The sequence below is a fragment of the Gymnoscopelus braueri genome (assembly GCF_963280865.1).
Source record: "Gymnoscopelus braueri genome assembly, chromosome: 14".
In the NCBI taxonomy this organism is placed as follows: domain Eukaryota; kingdom Metazoa; phylum Chordata; class Actinopteri; order Myctophiformes; family Myctophidae; genus Gymnoscopelus; species Gymnoscopelus braueri.
This window is the reverse complement of record NC_137619.1, coordinates 14,584,141-14,603,726: the sequence shown is the minus strand read 5'-3', so window position 1 is coordinate 14,603,726 and position 19,586 is coordinate 14,584,141. Positions and strand designations below refer to the sequence as shown.

Sequence of the window (19,586 nt, the reverse complement as noted above, 5' to 3'; positions counted from 1 at the left end):
ATAGTCAGGGGACATATACAGGTGGATTTGCATCAGCGTAACAGGGGGGACTGTCAACTCAGGGACACACATTGATTTCAAGATTTTAAGTATTAAAAATACATTTATCACAATTAATAACATTTGGTAAGTAACATTAGAACTAATACTATATAATAATAATGAGAATAATTTTATTTTGTTTGAATTGTATTACTTATATTTGTAACTGAAGCTGAGTAAACATGATTGGGGACATGGCATTTTAGCTTAACTCTACTCAAATAAAGTGATTATTTTATATTTAATTCACCCTGAGGTACAGTACATGTCATTGTGTTCTATGGTAGAGAGGCTTTAAAAGTACAAGATAAGCTTTTTGGAATGAGTTTTTTGCTTATTTTACACAATATGCTGTATTGTGTCATGGGGACACAAATGGCACCGAATACTAGGAATGACCAAAGCTGTCAGCAATGCTGAGTCATGTAAGAAATGCCGAGTCATGTCAGAAATGCTGAGTCATTCGAATCAGTAATGGATAGTCATGTTTAACCTATCCGAGCTTGATGAATAACGGATGGTACGGTAAAAAATCATGATGTGGCAGATCAAAATGTGATTATGTACATCTATGTACATGTTAAATAATGTTTTTTTATTTTTTTATTTGACTATTTAAACTTTAAACTTCACTTGCTTTAAAGGGACTACACCATGAATTTTAACTTTTTCTTCTTTTTTGTGTGTTTATGGTCTCCCCTACCTCTCTTCTATCCCCAAAAATACCCCAGTTTGAACACTCAGGCTTTCACAGCAAATCTGGGGTTTTCTGTAAATTGGTCTCAAAACAGGCCAAACTGATTTGCACCCTGACGTGACGTCATGTCAGGGTACAATCCCTCCCGTTTTTCAGTTCCAAACAAAAATAAATAAAAATAAAAATCTTTTTTTTAATTAATTTATCATTTATTTATTTTTTCTTATTTTATTTTTTTACTTTTTCCACACAGAACCAGGAGATAACATGCATACAAACTGGCTCAATAGCGCCCCGTGCCAAACAGGACAATGTGGTATTGCAGGTGAAAGTGCTTTATAAGCCAGAGAGAAGTTAGTTGGAATGAGTACTGAGGCTTGATTTAGACTCAAACCTTCTGAAAAACGTTTGAGGGACATAAACAATATGATATTATTATTTTTTGCTTGTTTTATTCATGGTGTAGATCCTTTAACCACTATTTTATACTTTCACACATTTTCTAAAATAGCAGATCTACAAGTTCACCAAGTTGCTCCAAAAACATATGAGTGTATAGCTTAGATAAAAGTAAAATGAATGCTGAGGATTTTACTGTATTAGGTATTAGGGTAATAATATACTTAAAGCACCAAAAGTACTAATTATGCTAAATGGTTTCGGAATAATATAACTCTGTATTATGTAATTATTGATTAATTAATGAGTAGTTAATTTGGTTCCATACTCTGAGTCAAATGAACGCTGAGGATTTTACTGAGCATGGGACACATTGTGTCAGTCACTGCGACAGTGCTGTGGTGCAGATCACCCTCTCCTTACAGATAGTGTCACATGGTTAATCATTACATCATGTTTGATAACATCCCGTCGTCACATGGTGTGTAATCTGACTGAGTCAAGTGTGTGCTGTTGACCCAAGGCCAACCAGTGTGACAGCGCACCTCGTGCAACATCATAAAGGCTATCTGCCGAATGTGACCCGGGATCCTGTAAACTTTTTCTGGGTCAGGGCCCACTTGAAAAAAAGCATTTGCTGCCCACCCCTCTGATGGATGGGCCGTGTGCATTTTCAGTGCATATTCATTTTAATAATCAATTGTGTTCCGGCTTGGATCAATGTCAACATAGTAAACTTTCAGTTATTGTTTATCGGTATCACAATGAAAACGTACTTTTTCTTTCATTAAATATACTAGATTAGTTTTAGTCGACTAAAAAAAGTCAAGCAGTTTAGTCTTTATCTTAGACTAACAAAATGAAGTAAGTAAGTATTTAGTCTAGTTTTTGTCAACAAAAACTGTTGACATTTTAGTCTAGTTTTTGTCGATAACTCTTTTAAATTAATCTACTTTTATTACATGGAAACTTGACATTTTACCACACTGATCCCAGTACAGCCTAACACTAAACACAGAGTCGTTATAAAACCAATGACCAGTTTAACCAACTGATCCCATTACAACCTAACACGAAACACCTGGTTATAGAACCAACGTCCACAGTTCATCCACACTAAACCCTTTGTTGCCAGATTTTGCCAGATCTTGAAAACAAATTGTACATAAAATGTGAAATATTTTTGAAATATTTTAACAACACAAATCTTGTCCCTGGCACAAAATATTTTCAGATGGGGGCCCACGCCAGGGCTGCCAACTGGATCCTGTGGGAGTCTCCTGGATTTCGACCACATCTCCTTCTGCACTCCTGGATTTCTCCTGGGTTTGGTATCAAACTCTCAACATTCACCAGAACACAGGAAATTACAACTACTATGTTTAAAAAAAAATTAGGGGGAGGACCCCCAAGCCCCACGCTTGGGGGGTGTGGTCAGTGTATGCAATCATACAGAGATATTCACTTTAAGTAATGAGGTGAGGCTACAGTTCATTGACTATCAAATGATGGTAACATATCTGGAGACAGAGAGGCATACTCCTTTTCGAACAAGAGCTCTTTCAATGTTTAAGGTATCTTAGAATGGAGAGAAACAATGTATCATTTAAGGCATGTGAAACACAGCTTTGGTGTTTTTTCTCAAGAGGAAAGTTGACAGTGAAAACATAACATTCAAAGAATGGAAATAGAACTATTTGTTCATCATACCTGTTTTGATCAATTCAAAGGTATTGTTGCCTACCACTGCTCTAGGGGGTTTGAACTTCAGTGATTTTTAAAAACCACATTCTAGAGCGTTGGACTGTGCAAAATGTTGACTAATTACTTGACCAATTACCCCAAACCACAACCCCCAAAATCTCCTGGATTCTTCCATTTTGGCAGGCCTGGCCCACGTACAAATATACATATGTGGGGGTCCTTGACATGAAAATGTTTGAGAGCCACTGGTTAAACAACATTAGGAAGGAAGCCCAAATAAGCAACTACACTTTACAAAAAAGCCCCAAACCCGCAACTACCAATATTTACAAGCGACTTTACAGAAAAACAAGCCCAAAGTTGCATATAATAAGAAGACATGGCAACACTGACTGAACCCTACAGCCTAACACAACAACACCTCACTGTCCACAGCCAAGCACACACACATGATATCTGCACACATGAAATAAAGAGGAACAGACAGACAGACAGACAGACAGACAGACAGACAGACAGAGTGTGTGTGTGTGTGCATGTGCGTGTGTGTGTGTGTGTGTGTGTGTGTGTGTGTGTGTGTGTGTGTGTGTGTGTGTGTGTGTGTGTGCGCGCGCGCGCGTGTGACTCACAGCAGTTGTTGTCCTCCTGGGTGAAGATGGGAGTCATGCTTGCAGTAGTCCTCCAGGGGGCAGCAGAGCTCAGGTGCTGACTCAGAGCAGCTGAGTCGAGCTGAGTCCATGAGGTCCTGATGAGAAGCTGTGTTCCGTGAGCAACCATAGCTTCACAAATACAAGACTTCTGGTGGACGATCTCTTCAGAATAAGAGTATACTCTAGAGCAGGGCTACTCAACTTAAGATGGCTCAGGGGCCACTCAGCAAAATACCAAAAGTCCAAGGGGCCGCCATAAAAATGACGGTCCTATTTTGGATTTTTCGATTTTGTAACACACAAGAAAATATACATTTTGACATCATATTCTTTTCACTGTACCAGTTTATTTTGTGTTGTGTGTATGTCCAGTGGCAGACACCTATCCTGGGCGCGCGGCAAAGCCGCGCGGCCGGAAAAATTTGGGGGTCAAACCCCCCCAAAAACCCGAAATGCATAGAAAACTATGCATTATACCTGTAACAATTGACGCACCTGTATGTATGTCTGTCTGTTTGATTTTGAAAAATGTTTTAGCAACCCATATATTTGAACGGAAATGTGTATTTTTATCCTGTGCTTAAAAAAAAAAAAAAAAAAAAAAAAAATATATTTTTTTTTTTTTTTTTTTTTTGACCTTGAGGGGGCCGCCAAGACGCTGCGATCGGGCCGCATGCGGCCCGCGGGCCGCGGGTTGAGTAGCGCTGCTCTAGAGTAAAAAGAAGCCATTGAAAACCATTTACAAACGGTTCATTTGCACATAAAACTATAAATTAAGCATTTAAACGAAGCTATACAACACAACTTATGTTTCTGTGTAACAAAAACGGTTTTTATAACATTAATAATTTATCTAAATGGATAAATGCTGTTCAATGAGCTTTTTCCATCTTGTCTTCCGGCGGTTGGCATCCAGCATTACCGCCACCTTCTGCTCCGGAGTGTGGATCAGACAAAAGACACATCTAATTTCCTCTCCCAACCACACCAAAATAACTAAGTAGACACACTCAAGTACTGTTCTTAAGCACCCTTGATACTTTTAGGCCAACGTTTCTTGAGTAGGCCTATTTCAATTTTTTTTTGTATTCTTAATATGCTTCTACTCCGCTACATTTCAGAAAAAAATTGCTTATTGTACTTTTTACTCCACTATAATTATTTGTAAACTTACTTTTCAGATTTAGATTATGATTACAAAACATACATTATCCAAGTTGGACATTGGCCACTTGTTGAAAATACAGATTGACAAGATCACGTCGCATTGTGAGCTCGTAGATCTGCTATTTTTGAAGGATTTTAATTTGGTACTCTAAGTATATTTTGATGCTTAATACTTTTGTAATTTTACTCAAGTAAAATTTTTAATGCAGGTCTTTACTTGTAAGATAGTATTTTTATATAGTGGTATTGCTACGTTTACTTAAATAAAAAATAAGAATTGAATGCATTCACCATATCATCCTGATCTCTCTCTCTCTCCTCTTCACCTCTAACAGTCTACATCTGGCCAGACCATCCTCCATGACGCCACCAGCAGATAAACTACTGCTGGACTTATCGTCAGACCAAACACTCCAAGCTCTGTTGTGATTTCATTCCCTACCCGACGAAAGAGATCCCTCTGACACCTCCCATACTCCCAGCACTCCTGCAACACTCCTTTTGTGGGGTGGGAATCACTGTGTCCCTGTAAATGTGTCTAATGGTTTGTCATTACCGATGTCGTTAAATGTCTCCGACTTGCAGTCTTAGCCTGACGTACCACCCTTCTTTATAAGACCACAATGGAAACAAGTTCCCTGGACTTTGTTGTGTTATCCTTTTAGCCTAAACGTCTGACTGTACCTCATGCTGTTTACATTTCTGACTAATGAAGTATTCAATCAATCAATCAATCAATTCTCAACACTGCCACATACCACACTTTACTGGATACTATCTTGTGCCAATGGGTGCTTGGACATACATGGACACACATTTAACATCTCATCATGCATCACTACATAACTTACACATGAGAAAGGATGTTTCCGCAATGGAAATATGCTGTTGGCTTTTGTGTTTTATCCTTTTGATAATTGTGTGACCATGTAGGCTATGTAATTGTTGTACATATGTTTATTATCAGTAAAGAGGTCATAGTCAAAGTCAAAGCCTGTGCCTTCTTATACTCAGTCAGATGCTGCTTACTATGGGTTTTTTAAAGTTGTCTGAACACTCTTTTCTGGTTTCATACTGACTGATGACACTCCTCTGACCACCATGGTACCAATGTTCTATTCATCCTTGTTATTGGGCATACGTAGATGCTTGAGCTGTCATAATAATTGCTGATGTTACCTTATTATTACCTCTATTTCTCCACCCATTATCAATTAATGTAATGTTTCCTCACTCACCTTCTGGAACTTATCCCACTCTGCTTTCTCAAATATCCACTTTGGGATTCCACCACCTGGCCTCACTTCTTCTCCTTCTCCTACTGAGAATGCCACTGGGTAATGATCACTACCTATTGTATCTGTACATTCCAGCCAAGGGATTTGAAACTAATGTTATGTCTATTGCTAACTCAGTGCCTGTTGTTGTATTTACTCTTGTCCCTCTACCATCATTCATACAGACCAATCCCCTGTAAACCATTATATCTCCAATTACCTTTCCATTGTAATCTGTATCTAAATGTTTCACTTCTTTTACTATCAACTGGATGTATCAGGTTTGAACTTAAACTCAGCTGTGATGTTAATTACTCCTGCAATGAAAGTAACCAGATCTCTTTTCTGTGCATACACCCTGTCATTTGTTCTTCTTTCCCTCTCTTGCTCTCCATTGCTCTTTGTTCATTAATAACATTCTGTTCTCTTGATACTTTTACAGCTTCTGCATGTGTCAGTGATTCTCAACCTTTTCTGGCTGTCAGGGCCCAATTGAAAATCTTGACAGTGTTCGCAGCCCACTTAGACGGCAGCCGGACGGCTGCCGTGTTAAGTGGTCAGATGGGTGGGCTGTGTGCTTTTCAGAGCATGTTTATTTGTGTTCCGGCTTGGATCAATGGAACTAACATTACATAATATACTTGAAGTATCAAAATGAAAACAAATTTTTCAAGGTTTTAAATAAAAAATACTATTTATATAATAATAATTTTTATTTTATATTATTAATATATATAGTATAGAGCCAACTAGGTATACAGAAGGGTATAAGTGGTTGAGCTACTCCTGCCAACACCTGATTTATACTTGGTTGTGTGCCGTATCATGCACTGAACATAACAGATCTCCTGTAGATCAGTTATTTCCGATGCACGACACTGGCTCACAACATGTGAAGTTGAAATATTTATATTTAATACATCATCTGACAATGATTCTTCTTTTTCTGTCTACAGTCCACAATTACACATAAAGAATTAAGGATTAATCCATACTGTATACCCGTAAGTGACAATATAAAAAAGATACAACACGAAAAAACAAACAATACTAAACATGAAAGAAAAAAACTAACAAGTACTGTATATAAAATATCTAGCAGTTGTGTTATATTAATGCAGTGCACTTGAATACAGTATGTTTCAATTTGTATGACTGATTCTTTCAGGTGTATTAATATCCTGTGAATGTATTTAAAATTAAGAAGCTTATCTTATATTTTCACTCAGGGCATCTCCCAAATGTGGATATTGTTTATCTGAATTCTCATAATCTCTTTCTCATTTTTCTTTAGCCAACATTGTATTAGCCACACACAGACTCTTCTGTAATGTACAGTATTAAGTAATTAATCAATCTCTGTCATACTCATAAGATAACAAGCTGTAAAAAAAGATAAGAGCCACAGAGATGTTTTCTGTAACAGATATCTGACTATTTTGAATAAGATACAGTAACACACATATCAGCATGAACATAAAACAAAGTGGCCGGAATAACATCTTGAACGTTAAACATAGTGGCAGTAATGATTAGACAAGTTGCATGCATACCTTTGTAAATGTAATTAAACATTTTCCATACAGAAAATGGTAAAAAACAGATTAAAGGTATGGTAAGTGATTTGCTTTGGTTAAAATAAGAGTTAAATAGCTCTATATTCTGATAGTACTCATTGCTATAGAGTGTTTGTTCAGTATTAGGAGTAGGAGTGTCTCTCCACCTCTTTATTAAACAGAAAATGCATTTTCGTTTCAGTTTCATTTCCAATTTTATCCAACCAGGACAGAGAACTCAATCAGGATACAGATTAAACAAGTGGAATTGGAAGTGATGACACTAAGAAATGAGCAGACAAAATTGGAACTGGAACACTATACAAATTAAGCTTAAGAATTTGTACTTTCTCCTGATTGGCTGAGATTTTGACACCTACCGAAAAATTTATTTTCTGTTTATTAAAGAGCTGGAGAGACAAGGAGACATCTGTTACTGAAAAACACTCTATAGCAATGATTACTATCAGAATATAGTATTTTAACCTTTTAACAAAATACTTTTTGTTTTAACCAAAAAATATCACTTACCCTACCTTTAAGTAATGCTGTTGATTTAATGATGATTTAATGATCATGGTGACATCTTCAGATTGTGTGATTCCTCCACTTCAGTATTTGGGCAAATTAAATTTTTGATTACAATGAGTGATACATTTGTTCTGTATGAGATATTATGTCAGCTCAAATTACCCCTTTGAAATTAAAAAAATTAAAACAGGTTACTGTTCAACTACAGAATTCACTCCTGTATGAATACACATTTCTTAAGAGTTGCATTTTGAACAAAACAACTTTTTATTTTCCTCTGTGAGTCATCATGTGTCCCTTCAGATGTGAAGTTTGACGGAATCTGTGTTCAAACTGTACAAGCAAATGGTTTGTCACCTGTATGAGTCCTCATATGATTCTTCAGAGCATAAGTGTGACTGAATCTTTGTTCACAAACTGTATAACTAAATGGTTTTTCACCTGTATGAGTCCTCATGTGTACCTTCAGATTTGAAGTTCGACTGAATCTTTGTTCACAAACTGTGCAAGCAAATGTTTTTTCACCTAAATGAGCCTTCATGTGTCCCTTCAGAGTTGGAGTTTAACTGAATGTTTGTTCACAAACTGTACAAGCAAATGGTTTTTCACCTGTGTGAGTCCTCATGTGTGTCTTCAGAGTTGAAGTTAGACTGAATCTTTGTTCACAACCTGTAACAACTAAATGGTTTTTCACCTGTATGAGTCCTCATGTGTACCTTCAGATTTGAAGTTCGACTGAATCTTTGTTCACAAACTGTGCAAGCAAATGTTTTTTCACCTAAATGAGTCTTCATGTGTCCCTTCAGAGCTGAAGTTTGACTGAATGTTTGTTCACAAACTGTACAACTAAATGGTTTTTCACCTGTATGTTTTTTCACCTAAATGAGTCTTCATATGTCCCTTCAGAGCTGAAGTTTGACTGAATGTTTGTTCACAAACTGTGCAAGTAAATGGTTTTTCACCTGTGTGAGACCTCATGTGTGTCTTCAGAGTTGAAGTTCAACTGAATGTTTGTTCACAAACTGTGCAAGCAAATGTTTTTTCACCTAAATTAATCTTCATGTGTGTCTTCAGAGTTGAAGTTACACTGAATCTTTGTTCACAAACTGTGCAAGCAAATGTTTTTTCACCTAAATGAGTCTTCATTTGTCCCTTCAGAGCTGAAGTTTGACTGAATGTTTGTTCACAAACTGTACAAGCAAATGTTTTTCACCTGTATGAGTCTTCATGTGTCCCTTCAGAGCTGAAGCTTGACTGAATCTATGTTCACAAACTGTACAACTAAATGGTATTTCACCTGTGTGAGTCCTCATGTGATTCGTCAGAGTTGAAGTTACACTGAATCTTTGTTCACAAACTGTACAACTAAATGGTTTTTCACCTGTGTGAGTCCTCATGTGTGACTTCAGAGCTGAAGCTTGACTGAATCTATGTTCACAAACTGTACAAGCAAATGGTCTTTCACCTGTATGAGTCCTCATGTGTATCTTCAGATGTGAAGTTCGACTGAATCTTCGTTCACAAACTGTACAAGCAAATGGTTTTTCACCTGTATGAATCTTCATGTGTCCCTTCAGAGCTAAAGTTTGACTGAATGTTTGATCACAAACTGTACAGATGAAGGGTTGTTCACCTGTATGAACCCTGAAGTGTATTTTTAGATGACCCATGCTAACAAAGACTTTGCCACACTCTGTACAACTAAAGCCTTTCTTCCCTTTGTTACTCTTTATCGATGGGTTTTGTTTTGATGATTTCAGGTTATAGGGCAACTTGTTGCTCAAAGACAATCTTTGTCCTTCCACACGTCGTGTCTTGTGTGATTTAAGTGTTTTTACACCTGACTGATCTTCCCTTGTCTCCTTCCAGTCATCACTGTCATCAGTGTCAGATTCAGAACTTTGTGAAGAGAAGAGCTGGTCATCAGATTGTGTCTTTATGTGTTCAGTTGAGGTGCTGGCTAGAGGCGTCTTTCTGCTTTCAACATCTTTTTCACTTTTCACTGCTATTAATGTCAACATTGACCCATCACCCTCCTCTAGTCTTTGAAGTAGCTTCTCTTGTTCTGCTTTAATCTGTGGAAGTTCTAGTTTCACCTGGACCAGACTGAGGATCCTCTCCTGCTGTTCCTCTTTGATCTGTGGAGGTTCTAGTTTCACCTGGACCAGACTGAGGCTCCTCTCCTGCTGTTCCTCTTTAATCTGTGGAGGTTCTAGTTTCACCTGGACCAGACTGTGGCTCCTCTCCTGCTGTTCCTCTTTAATCTGTGGAGGTTCTAGCTTCACCTGGACCAGACTGAGGCTCCTCTCCTGCTGTTCAGGGGAAACCTCCTCCTTACACACAGGGAGGTGCGGGAAATCTAGAAGGAGGAGAGGGCAGGTAATCAGCAGAGAGCAACTCATTGTGTTTTCTGATTGGATAAGATAGATTCTCCTACTTATTGATTTGTTTTGTAATAATGTCTAGTGTTTTAATGAAGGAATTAGGTTATTTATCTATCCATCTATCTATCTCTCTTCTTACAGAAAGATTATTCTCCTTCAATGAGCTCATATGTATGGGACATAGGCTTGATAAATTATCCTGCAACTGTGTATTTGTGTCTCATACCACCTGTGCTCATTGAAGGAAGTTTAGACGTGTTTAGCTGCGAATGCGGCCTCGTCACGTACATTCCGTATAATGATTATGATAACTAGAAAAAAGCCCCCCTATGTGAAAGCCCCCTGTACCCCCAGATGGATACAGGTCCAGTGGGTAGCTTAACATTGTGGCAAGCTCAATGTTAAATAGGCATTTGTTTCCAAAGTGTAAAAACAATGAAGTATAATAAGGAAAATGTGGGGAATAATGTCAAGTGTCCATGATTTTAACATGCATGGTACATCATTATCAGACCTACGTATATTTATCCTTCAAGTTGTTGTTAAGCCCCAAAATGAGTGGATATACAGGTTTTGTAGCAATCTGTAAGGTGGCCAGTGTTGTCAGGGGCTGACTGTCTTTCAGCATGGCTGGATCGGGACAAAATATTTGACAATGACATTTAATTGCCTTTCAAATCAAGTATATATATATATATATACTGGACCCCTGAATATAGGTGATATAGTGAATGAACGGGCTCTCCCCAAATCCGCTTTACTAATAGAACGGCACGTGGCATGCTCTCCTATATGTAGTTTAAATTTACTGAGACACAGATGCAGCCAGGTGTACTCACACACACAGCGAGCTCCACACTGCCTTTGTTTAGGCAGTCACACTCAATGGTAAGTATGTTATAGACCCTGCGCATGGATTGCATAGTCAGATGCAACTCGGAGCTGATTGGGCGAAAGGTTTTTCCATTATAGCACGGAGATGGTACGGTGATACACGACATGTGTTGCGTCCGATTCTGTGACCTGCCGTCATTGCAGTGATGGCAGGACGCAACGGACAAACACAATTTGATAGGTAACCAAATGCGGTGTAACAAACGACGCGCACGGCGTGGTTCTGACAATGCGGTGTAACACACGACGCGCACGGCGTGCTTCTGACAAATTCCTGATACGTTTTATGTCCCACGGCTGCCTTGGGCTCGGTGGGAATGAAATAAAAGTCGAATAAAAACTTGCATACTGGCTCGTGCACACACACAACGTCTCGCATATAACCCTAGTAACAGTAGAATAAAGTTGACTGTGCAGGCAGCTACTATGGCTGAGTCGCGGTTGTTCCATAGTGGTTTGGTTTGTTCTGTGCACCGTGGGAGTCTGGCCCGGTGCAAGCGCTGCAAAAGGCAATAAACACATGAAATATCTGTGTCTGCCAGTATGTTAGCACAAAACAACAATTTAAGTTACTGTAGGTCCAGTGCGTGTGCACAAAAGTACGATTGCAGTTACCTTTCTTAGAGTATGTGCATGTGCAGTATGCGCATGTGCAGTAGTCGCGCATATGTCGCAGATGCGCAGTAGGGTGGGCCTAGCGGCCAAAAAAGGTGGCTAAAATGTGCCTTCATAATGGCGTTTTATATAAACTGTACAATATGTAAGTACATTCAAGGTGGGGAAAGAAGCCTACCCAATAGCCAGAGCACTGATCAATATTCAGTGACAAGTTTGGAGGCAATTAGAGTGCTCGTGTGCTGGCCTACCCCTGACGAACACCACAGCGTTGGGCATTTTAATTATAATAGTAGGATGATGTGAAGCTTGTGGAAAAGTGGAGATATCTTACTAAATACATGTTTTCTGCCAGAACTTTCAAATGGATATGAAACTAGATGACAAGAGCTGTCGCAGCAATTAATTATTGGGTGTATAGCTATACAAGGAGCACTAGAAGTTAAAATGCCGCCACAATGACTCCCTAACCGAGAGGGCATGAATGTGATCTATTATGTAATACATGAAATGTAACCATTCTTGAGCTAGGTTTAGGGTTTGAAGTAAAGCAACCTATTATTACCTGTGCTGTTAATCTGATGAAGGTCCACATACCAAAACATCACAAGTTTAGTACTAATAAAGGGATTGTTTTTAACCTGAGAGAGTGTCTCCACTTGTCCTCCTACCTAGTAATGTCAATGTTGTTGACCCATCAGCCTCCTCTGGTCTTTGAACTGGCTCCTCCTGTTCCTCTTTAACCTGTGGAGGTTCTAGTTTCAACTGGACCAGACTGGGTTTCCTCTCCTGCTGTTCAGATGAAAGCTCTTTACACACAGGAAGGAGTGTGAGGTCTAGAAGGAGGAGAGAGGAGGGAGAACGTCAGGAGAGAGCAACTCAATAGCCCAATTCCAATACCTTGATTTCTGCCTCATGGCCTCCTCCGCACTCTGTCCTCCAGCATGACACGGAAATGGTTTGCATCCCGAATGTTAATTTGCTTTTGGAGGAGCCGAGAGTGAGTAGGGAGGAGGCTCCCCAAGCCTCTTGGAGCGAGAATCAGTGAGTGTACATCAAGTGTAGACTTCAGCTGCTTTTCATGTCTCCTCAGCAGAAGTGTTGAGTGACTGTTTTGTTATTGCCATTAATTATTTTTCTATTGCAATGGCAAATTTGAACAATTTACTACAGGAAACATTTAACCACTTGAACCCCAGTATCCCTATTCTGGGGGGGAATGTGCCATAAATAGCAGATCTAAAAGCTCAAGGAGGCAGATTATTTAGCATTAGCCTACTAGGACAGCATATGACACATGACAGTTTTAAAGCTAGGGGACTCAAGAAAATCTCTGTGGTGAGTGTTCAAGCTGCATTATGTAACTTTTTAAAGATTACAATGTTATTTGATCCAATCTGTAGGGTAGACTATGTTAATACGATATAACTTAGACAATTCTATACTGGTCGACAAGTGATACTGCTTGAAGATTCTATTTCTCCACAGGGCAAGCAGGCATAGAGAACATCACTGAAGGAGTCATGCCTGATTTAGACGTAGTTGTAATTAATAGTAGCAACAAGACGTAGTTGTGCACACCAGAAATAGCAGATTTACGCATCGTGCTGCAACACATGAGTTTGTAGATCGGTTACTTTTATGCACAAATAATTTTGTGTGGGTGTGTGCGCATGTGTTACTCACAGCAGTTGTTGTCCTCCAGGGTGAAGATGGGAGTCATGCTTGCAGTAGTCCTCCAGGGGGCAGCAGAGCTCAGGTGCTGACTCAGAGCAGCTGAGTCTATGTGGTCCTGATGAGACATGCTGTGTCCATCACCATTGAACATCTGCTACACACACACACACACACACACACACACACACACACACAGTAAACACACACACACAGTAAACACACACAGTAAAATGTAACAAATGCACACAGGATATAAAGCCTGTGTAACTGGATGGATGATTAGGTTCTTTTAACTGAGGAAGCTGCAATGATCAGTTCAGGACATACATGTAGTTAGTGATCTCTACTGGCTTTTCAGACGTCATAGCAAAGAGCTATCAGAACTGCTATTGTATAAAACATCTCATATTCCGAAATCTGTTATATGTTCATGAAATGTAATCCAAGGTGTGATTTTAACACAAGATTTTTTAACATGTTACTGTAGTTTTAACATTTAGACCTCATAATGAATTCAATATATTTAAACTTAGGTTAAAATTCCTCTTAACCTACGTCATCCTTCCTTGTTTGTTTTTACTTTATTTGTATACGAAAATAAGAAAGAAAACGATAATAAATAAAATAATGCCCTACATCACTCTGGCGGCAAACAGAAAATACTACAGGCTCGCTTCTGATTCAATTAAAATGGCTGCTTAGGGACAATTTGATATTAAAAGAACAGGTCCACTGGAGAAAAGAGGATTATGCTTTTTTATTTTTTGTTCGTTGGAGGTTCACCTATTTTTTATCTGAGTTCAGGCCAGGGGAGGGTCATACAAAATAATTTTTTTAATCAAATAGTAATTTTTTTATTTTTATTGTTACTTTTTACTATAGCTTTTCGGAGGACTATTGTTCTCATAATCATTTAAAGCCACTCCTCATGATACATGTGATTAATTGGGAGCTATGAACATGCACAGCAGTGCATAATTGTCATAATGTGGCGAGCACCTTTCCACAATGATTGACAAATAAAACCAGAATCCGCAGGCCATGCATAATTGCATATGATAGCCTTAATCATTTTCTGTAGGCTTCACTGTAGGCTAGTCACTGTAGGTTCATAATACATATTTTTCATTCAATTAAAAAACCAATTGACCAGCCTCTGAGCTGGTCAACACCCAAATGGACAAACAAAAGTTGTTAAACAACCATGAACATGCACGTCATATTTTTGGTTCTTGATTCTATAATCCTGCATACAAGTATAGAGAGGCTTACAGAAGAGTAAGTATACCATACACACACACACAACTAATAAAACAAAAAGAAATATATCCCTGATGTAAACGGATACTTAAGAATGGGCACCTCCATGTAAAAATCGCCAATTTTACATTGAGGAGTCCACTCTTCCCGTTCCATGTAAACAAGCTATAACGGTGCCAGGAGATGACGTCAAAAGCAAAAGAAATAGCGACGCATATCATGACGTGAGGGCTTAAAACCCCACGCGTTAATCACAAAACGTCACTTTAATTGATTCAAAATTATAACAGGTCAAGCTGAAACGGGAGATTCAATCGGTAGTGATGGCAGGGATGCATTTACAACAACCGAAAGGGTGCGATGTAAAAACGGTATACTGGGCTACTACAGACGAACTACAAGCGGAAGTGGCAAGACTTCCGTTTGTAGTTCACAACATGTACGGCTGTATAAGCTATAACAATGCATTATTTTACCCCAAAACCCGTCTAAAAATATAAAACATGTAAAAGGTAGTCCGGTACCCTTGTCTGAAGTCGACGTGAATGAGGACAACAGAGTATCATACGAGCACTAGGCTAGTGCCACTAGCACCAACGTTAGCAAGACTGCTAACGCTGGTTCTAGTTAGCCTTAGCGCAGTGCTAACGCTAAAAGCAACTGCACAATACTAATACAAAACAGCATAACATGGACATATTACGATTAACACAAACACAACGTCAAAACCTACCTTGTAGTGGTCAAGGATGTCGAGGAGAGGCCGTTTCCTTACACTGTGTGTCCTTATGCCAACGACAATGCAATACTGGTAACGACAAATTCTGAATGACTATTGCAGCCATAGAGTTAAAAATAACCTTTTTACATCCTGTATCAGGGTAGAGGACGACGCACATTGGTCGGTTCATGTGATGTCGTCACAAGTCACGCCCCCCCCCCACACACAGACAGACAGACAGACAGACAGACAGACAGACAGACAGACAGAGAGAGAGAGAGAGAGAGAGAGAGAGAGAGAGAGAGAGAGAGAGAGAGATGGATGTCCAGTCACAGACAGAAAATATATGTATGTCTGTCTGTATGATAATTCTAATCCAATCTCACTACTTCATTAGAAGTTATGAAATTACCTCAATAACAGCTGGAATTTATATCACAATATTTCTGTCTATAATGGAAAATATTAATATCAATTCAGGGTGAAGTGTTGATAATTTATTAAGAAGATTCAGCAAAGCAACAGCACTAAAGATCAGTATAGATCTAAATAGTCATATAATTATATATTCTAAATATAAGGGTGACACAGTTTACACAAGTACAGATTTGCTGACAGGGTGAGTGAGAGTAAGCTCAGCTTCAATAAGATTGCATGCTAATGGAAGATAAGAGGGTGTGTCCACACATTTGCAAAGTGGACACTTAAGATGCTAAAATCAAACATTCATGGTCAAATCAAACCAAACATTCACAACACATCAGCATTGATAGATGTGTGTCCACAGACAGACAAACAGAGACAGAAAATATCTGTAGGCTGTCTGATAATTCTATTCCAATCTCACTACTTCATAAGAAGTTATATTCATAATTAATTAATGTGTTATTAACACTATGCCACTTGAGTATTAAATAATAGTTAAAGATAACACAAGCAAATTATTTAATTGTATTTTAAATAGGAATTAAATCCCAATACACAGAATTAACAATGCAATGAGTAAATACAATACAATAAGAATGAATCCTAGGTCACCTTACTTTGTTTTGATCACTAAATAACACCAAGCTTAGGTTCAGGGTGAAAAATAGCAAAAAAAATCTAATGGGATCCATAAACGTGCTTTATTATGTCCTCACAAGTATGAGTCCTCACAAGTATAGTAATACTGAGAGACAGAAAGACAGAGAGTCTTGTCCTCAACATGGACAGCGTCACACTGGTGCGACAATAGACGCTCACGACACATCGCCACGCATTTCAATGAGCGAGACCCCTTCAGCGTGGGGATAGACCAGCGTTGTCGGTCTTCGGCATGCCCCGAAACTACCAGCCTGACGTCAGCGGCCACGCTCAGTTGCTAGCTTGGTAGTGGAAAGTAATTGAGTAGATATTTCTACCCTTTACATCTCTTAAGCATCTTGCACCAAATATCCACAGAACATTTCCCAGATAAATAGTGTTATGAGATTTCATGAAAAAATACTTACCATCAAATTTATTTTCTCCAAGATGTAGGCTATAATACATTTGGTAAAATTCCAAATGAATGAATATTGACTCTTTTGAGACTTTGGGTAGGAACTCTTTCATGGCTTTTGGTGGGAATTGACAGCTTAATTTAACCCAATTAAATAAATACAATGTAGAACAAAATGATTCCACCAAGATCAATAAACTTAGTCAGAGGGATAGTTGTGTCACCGGCCCTACTATTTAATAATACTGACATTTCAAAGAGACAAGAGCAGAGAGACAGACAGTGAACCTACCACATTTGCAAGGGCGGAGTGTACAGTTTGCACTGCCCGCAGCAGCGGAAACCGGGGCGTAGAAAGCGACAAAATAACAAAGCCCAAGGTTTAGATTCACTATAATGCCAACGAGACACCAAATGAACGTGCTATACTGCGGAGAAGGAGGACCACCTAAGTACCTTCTGTGCATTATCGTCTCAAGCAAACTGGAGCCACGAGAGGCACCACCAAGCGAGCTAAAGCGAACGAGTTGCCGTTGCAACTCAGCGCCGGCCGTACAAGTTATGTACCGATAGGCACAGAATTGTAAATCATGTTGTGGGGAGAGCTCTGCCCCTGGCCACGTCACTATGACTCAGACATAACCATACACAAACCCGATACGCTCATATATAGGCATGACATGTCACTATGACTCAGACATAACCATAAACAAACCTGATACACCCATATCATATATGGAGATCCAGTTGTCCAGAGCCACAGATCTGACCGATATGCCCATATATGGGCATGCCAATATAAGGCCATAATATACTGATGACATCAGGGAACTCCATATGTGGGCATAAAATGGACAAGGACTGACAGATACATAGATCACCACTGTACAGTATGGGTACAAAAGGGACACAGATAGACGGGTACTCTGACAGCCCCCGGACAATATGACTCAGACATATCGGTCGGATCGGTGGTGCAATGTAGGTGTGACCCAAACCTCTAGTAGGACTACAATCACAAATAGAAAGGCTGAACCAACACAAAACAAAACAGACAGGCACACTACAGGAAAGGCCGCAAATCTCATTTAGACCCTTGGGGGCCAATGTAAATCCAAAGGGCACCGTCTAGTGTAATAAAGTTGGCAAAAACGGCAGAGGTATAAAAACAGAATCATGTGGATCTCAGGATCCACATGGGAATGGCGTGGCTCCATTGTGGATCGTGGTCCTCATGTGGTCAGCTTGTGACGTAAGTCGTCTACCATATTATGACACGTGAATCATATCCTATCTAAACCCCGTCGATAGCTCGAGTTCTATATTATGCAATTGTAATAATATATACTGAGAGCAAACAATTAAAGAGATGGAGGAAGTGCGGAAGGAAGAGAGTACAACGGATATCTCACAAGTGATCACTGCACTCGAGGAGGAGAACAAGGCCCTCAAGAAAGAGACCAAAGCCCTCAAAGAAGATAATACCTCCCTCAATAACAAATGGTCACAAGAGATCACTGCCCTCAAGAACGAAAACACCACCCTCAAGCAAGAGAACACCACCCTCAAGGTAGACAACACCGCCCTCAAGGAAGAGAGCAAAACCCTCAAGGAAGAGCACACCGCCCTCAAGGAAGAGGACAAAGCCCTCAAGGAGCAGAACACTGACCTTGTGGAGGAGAACACCGCCCTCAAGGAAGACAACACCTCCCTCAAGGAAGACAACACCGCCCTCGTGGAAGAAGCCACTGCCATCGTGGAAGAGAACACTGCACTTGCGGAACATAACACCTCCCTCAAAGAAGAGAACACGGTTCTCAAGGAAGAGAACACAGATCTAAAGGAAGGCAACACAGCTCTAAAGGAAGAGAAGACAGCTTTAAAGGAAGGGAACACGACTCTAAAGGAAGAGAACACGTCTCTAAAGGAAGATAACACAGCTCTCAAGGAAGAGAACACCACACTAAAGGAAGAGAGCACTGCTGTCAAGGAAGAGAACACAGCTCTAAAGGAAGATAACACAGCTCTAAAGGAAGAGAACAAGGCTATAAAGGAAGAAAACGCCGCCCTCAAGGAAGAGAACAAATCCATCAAAGAAGAGAACATCGGCCTCAAAGAAGAGAACAAGGCCCCCAAGGAAGACAACACAGCCCTCAAGAAAGAGACCATCGCCCTCAAAGAAGACAATACAGCCCTCAAGGAAAATAACAAAACCCTCAACGAAGAGAACACAGCCCTCAAGAAAGAGAGCATCGCCCTCAAAAAAGAGAACAAAGCCCTAAAGAAAGAGAACACAGCCCTCAAGAAAGAGAGCATTGCCCTCAAAGAAGAGAATACGGCCCTCAGGGAAGAGGCCACACGCCTCAAGGAAGAGATCACCGCCCTTGAAGAAGAGAGCACCGGCCTTGAGGATGAGAGTACCACCTTTGAGGAAGTGAACACGGCTCTCAAGGAAGAGAACAACGCCCTCGAGGAACAAAATACCACTCTCAGAGAAGAGAACGCCACTCTCAAAGAAGGGAACACCGC

General features: G+C 39.6%; 1 protein-coding gene across 1 annotated transcript; it reads right to left on the bottom strand.

Annotated features, from left to right (window-relative positions):
• Positions 1–3,467: 3,467 nt before the first annotated feature.
• Positions 3,468–15,634, bottom strand: LOC308100525 (uncharacterized protein; the record flags this gene model as incomplete). The annotated part of the gene is made up of 6 exons (XM_080449591.1): positions 15,587–15,634; positions 13,603–13,747; positions 12,558–12,752; positions 9,447–10,382; positions 9,237–9,266; positions 3,468–3,598 (listed from the first exon to the last, which is right to left on the bottom strand). The coding sequence occupies exons 2-6, from the start codon at positions 13,742–13,744 to the stop codon at positions 3,468–3,470; spliced, it is 1,434 nt and encodes a 477-aa protein (XP_080305717.1). The 5' UTR covers positions 13,745–13,747; positions 15,587–15,634.
• Between the last annotated feature and the right edge of the window lie 3,952 nt (positions 15,635–19,586).